The 4,925-nt window shown below is 36.8% G+C and overlaps 1 protein-coding gene across 1 annotated transcript in view; it reads right to left on the bottom strand.

The window, feature by feature from the left end:
- Positions 1 to 397: 397 nt before the first annotated feature.
- LOC121321207 (protocadherin Fat 3-like) overlaps positions 398 to 4,925 on the bottom strand; it is a 120,589-nt gene continuing 116,061 nt past the window's right edge. The window contains exons 7-8 of the mRNA XM_041260108.1: positions 2,688 to 2,769; positions 398 to 503 (exon numbers count right to left, since the gene is read on the bottom strand). Of these exons, the coding sequence (XP_041116042.1) occupies positions 398 to 503; positions 2,688 to 2,769 (188 nt within the window). The remainder of the gene's footprint in view (positions 504 to 2,687; positions 2,770 to 4,925) is intronic.

Below are 4,925 nucleotides of genomic sequence, written 5' to 3'. Positions count from 1 at the left end.
GGAGTTTGCATAATCGGCAATGGCAAAATTAACCTTTTTTTTTTCTTTTTTTTTTTTACACTTAGTCCAATGACATACATGTGAAAACCCCAAAGAACTGACAGATTAAAAAATGAAATAACAGTGGATAATCCTGTACCTGTATACATTTTTGAGACTGGTGCTGGAAATGTAATATTTGGTGCTAGTTCTATTATTATTATTATTATTATTATTATTATTATTATTATTATTATTATTATTATTTCATTCACAGACACAAGATTGTATAATTAAAGTAAAAATGAGGCAAGTATGGCGATCTTTGCTGGAGACTCCAAAGGGAGCATCGCATTGGATCTGGTGCTCACATGGGTTAGGGAGATAAAGCCGTCAGGGACTGTTTCTTCTCATCGCACTACAGCAAACCCTGCTGACCAGGGACCACTGAGCTCAGAGCAGACACCTGCTGGTCTTTGTCCTCCAGAGCTCGGTAGCTCACTGAGTCACGTGGGGAATTGCTACTGTGAGGGGAAAAAAAAATTGGGCAGTCCAAATTTGGAGTAAATCATTGGAAAAAAAATAATTAGACATACTGAATTAAAAAAAAAAAAAACTGATTTGCACTCCAACAGGATGTAGAACACCTTTTTGGTAACATGGACCATTAGTTTATACCTCAGTGTATGGAGACTATTGTTTACAAGCAAGCCTTATTTGGCTGACTAAAATAGATTGGCTCCTGCTACTGCTAGTACTGGGAGTTTAATGTTCAGAAGTAACCAAGCTGTTGCAAACTGGTTGTGTAATGACAGTTCATTATAAAAAAAGGCACATTTACTGTTGTGGTAAGTGTCCTTAACTTCAGTATAAAGACTGAATTTGTTTTTCACAAAGATTTCTGATTTCATACTGCAGCGTGGTATCCTGTAATAACTCACAATGAGGATGTTATCTCTGTTTTTTCCCACCAGGAGGACATTTTATTAATTCTGCTTCCATTTAAAAAAAATAGCATTCAACCCCTTTATTGCTGGCTTGAATTACAATTTTCAAAAGTAATAAGCATTCACCTTGCATACTACAGCACCACACAGAATAGCAAAACCATTTGTATTCTATAAGCATCCTCGTTGTATGTCTTTTATTGTAGGCCTAAATGGAACCAGCCCTTAATCAATGAGGTGAGACAGAAGTACTGTCACTATCCTCAGAGGAACAAGACAACATCTATGAAGAAAGATTATAGCTGTGCCCTGTGCATTAAAGTATTTACAGTGCTAACCAGTTTCAGGACAAGGCTTTGGCGAATTACATCACTTTTTCTAAGTAGTCAGCGATAATGTAGTTCCAGCACTCAAAGCAAGGTTTGGAGCGATTATATCAGAAAATGCTCAGATAGGACAACTCTTATCAATTCATTTTGTTAGGAAGAGCCCCATGTGCTGGTTCAGTCTAATCTGGATTATTCCAAAGCACCTTCACCACATGATGAGTACACAGTAGTCACGAGCTGTTAACTACTATAGCAGATTACCACACTGGACAAGGTAGACGTAATTGTATTTGTGAGAAGCAGGAGTGTCCAGCTTTCTAATGCATCAATACCTGTGACTACAAATACATCCGGTACATTAAGGACAGTACTCGGAGAATAAGGCAGTATAGATACATATCTTTACTGCATACCATTTATTAACCACTTGCTAGAGTCAACGCCCATGTATAACTGACCACTGTAGTTAATCGTTTCATCCCATTATATGCCACCCTGATGGATGAGTTGCTTTCAAGAAGGTCATTCAACGTGCTCATTTTGATGGTGAGTGGTTTGTGAAGCAGAACTCACTCACCGGCCATGGCCCACACAGTCTATTGATCTCAATTCAAGAGAGCAGTTGTTCCAAATCTTTTCCAATTTGACGGTTACATACTGTACAGTAGGTTAGCTTAGGTTCACTGGAAGAGATTCAGCGTTTACTAGTACAAGTAACTCTTCCAGTATACAAATACAAAGACACAGCTGATCTGCTCCACGTCCTCAAAGATGTCTAGCTTAGGTTGTATCTGAAAACACCCAACTGTTGTTTGTGGAAGGAAATGCCTTCTAACTGAAGACTGAAGGTTGACATAAATATGAGAATTTCCTCCATTGTCCAATGTTTGTTTGACTTTTATGTGACAGTTGCAAATATTTTTCTGTCAATCAAATTGTCACATTTGCAGGTGTATTTAAAGATTCCTACCTGGTGTTATTTAAGATACATTACAGGTGGATGGACAGCTACAATAAGATACATTAATTTCAGGATAATTGGATTGTACTGACTGGGCTTTACCCATACTTAATACTGTATGGATTTTTTTTAAATGGATGTTTCATCTAATGAAGAATGGAAATTAAAAGATGTTTTTTCTAACTTTGACAATCAATCAATCAATCAATCAATCAATCCTTTATTTTATATAGCACCTTTTATAGTGAACACCATCACAAAGCACTTTACAAGATGCAGTAAGAAGAAGAAAATCCTTAATAATTTAAATACATAGAAATGCATAATACATGATATACAGAAAACCAAAACCAAAACCAAAGCAACAATGCATAATACACTGCTGTTATTAGAGGTCAGGTTGCAACACATTGGTTAAGAAATGTATAGTTTTATAAAGCCAGCTGACAAGACCTCAAGATAGTATAATACCTAGCATTGGTACCGAGTAGTTTTTTGAGAATGGGCTCATTTATCTTTAGCATAATCTGGAGGCCTTTGCAGGTACACAAATCTGAAGAGAACAAAAAAGTTGTCAGCAAAGGAAAAACTATTTCATTGTATTAATCGCCTCACCAGTAAATTACAGTATCTACTTATTCATACTAGAACAGCTAAAGTTGTACATGTAACACATAAATAATTTCTCTAATGTTATACTCTGGCACCTTCCAAGCATAGTCCAAACATTGGATGATATATTTTTCTAAATGTATTCAAATGTATTCAAATTTGAACAGTGCAAACCGTTACCTTTATCTACAAAGTAACACGTGTTTCTTATCATATAAAACATAATCTCTCCCTACAGTGTCAGTGTGATGTAGAATTGAATGTTAGAGTGTGGAGGCCCCCTAGTGTAAGTTACTGCTCAATATCATTTTATAACCTGGAAAACTGTCTCAGTTAATCAAGATACAGCATTTCAGGGCAGTAAATGCCCATAACTGTAAACAAAAAGCCTCTTTGCTTTTATTAAAATTGAATACATTAGTCTGCCACAACTGTAGCCTACATGTATTTTAAACTCAAAACAGGTGACACACAAGTAGCTTGTATTATGGAGGCAAAATCATCAGTCACCATACGGTGCTACAGCAGCCCCTACAGGCCTGTTGAGCTCAAAACAGGCACCTTTGCTATCAAGGGGCCAGTAGCTCACCGACATCAGATGCTGAGCTCCTGGGTATAAAGAAGCAATGGTTTTCCAGTGTTTTTAGTTCTCCTGAATAGTGGGGAGGAGTTTCTTCTGTGAGGGAACATTTGGGTAAAAAAAATTGGCCAGATTTCTTCCCAAATATGGGAAGTTGGGAGTTGGTGAATTACACTATGTTGTTGATATCTGTGAGTAGTGAAGGTGAATGCCCAGCCTATGAACTGTGTTTTGTTTGAACATTTTGTTTTGGCTCTTGCGCCCTTTTGTTTGTGCTTTGGTCTGTGAAGGCGAATGACCAGCCAGCCTTATATTAGTGCTTTGCTTAACTGTTCATTTTGGCCCTTGTGCTTGTTCCTTTGTTCCTGTTTTTAAGTTATTTTGTTTATTAAAGTGCGTGTTTGCACTTTACACTGCAGCTTCATAAGTCTGAGTCTCTCTTGCTACAAGCTGTTATGGGCTGTTAGTTTCTTTTTCAAGATTATCAGTCAGTTAACAGGTCACAGAACAGGCCAAGTCACTGAAAACGTAAAACAACATTATACTGTATGTATTACAATAATAATAATAATAATCACAGAAACTATTGTATTTTGGATGGATACTTTATTTCTCAGTAAGTTGTCAACTGAAGCCATTAAAAACTGGTTTGACCTTTTTTGTGTGACCTTTTCTATGCTGTAAAATGATTCATCTTGAGTTTGATAAAGGCTGTATAAGAACACTGGTTTCTGAGAGTAAATGTCATTGAACAGCAGTAGATCATTTCTTAATTCATCCATTCATTCTGAACCTCACATCAAATTCTCAGTTATTTCATTTGAAATCTATTTCAGCACAACTCCAATGGGTGTCTTTAGCACACTCTCATGACCTTCTGTCATATTTTAAGTGGTATAACCCTTAGGTTAACAGTGCTGCTCTTTTAATCTCATGGACAACACGCTCATTTATTAACCACAGGCACACCGGCTCTGTCAATGTCCTTTTCAATTAGATTTACTATTACTAAAGTGGTGGCTGTACCAATGCTGGGGTCACATTTTTCTTTCTCAAATTCGTAAATGTCTTAACTTTCCCAATGACACCCCAGGAAAGAATATTGGAAGATTCTCCAGAGCTCCAGGGTGACGTAATATGCAATACTAATGCAGCAGTGGAGGAACTAAAGCCATTACCCATCTAGTGCTCTTATTGTCTGTGTTTTGATACATCTCGGTTTAAAATGTAAACATCTATTGTACATTTTGGAATAAAAAAATATTTAAATGTCAAAAGAGCAAAATCATCATGCCTTTAACTTTAAGAGAAATACACATACTTTATGTGCCCATAGCCAGAAAACTTTGATTACCACTGGAGTTTGGTAAACAAGGGAGAATGGAACAGTTGCTGTAAATCTGTAGATGTGAACTTAATTATATGTCACAGGTGTTCTTCACATCCAGCTTTTTCGCATTTTACCCCCCGCCCCTACTGATAGATGTTTCCTACCGCTGTACCATTGCTCAAAGATT

The sequence above is a fragment of the Polyodon spathula genome, chromosome 9, assembly GCF_017654505.1.
Source record: "Polyodon spathula isolate WHYD16114869_AA chromosome 9, ASM1765450v1, whole genome shotgun sequence".
Taxonomy (NCBI): Eukaryota; Metazoa; Chordata; class Actinopteri; order Acipenseriformes; family Polyodontidae; genus Polyodon; species Polyodon spathula.
Note: the sequence above shows the minus strand (reverse complement) of the source record. Positions and strands in the feature narration are given on the sequence as shown.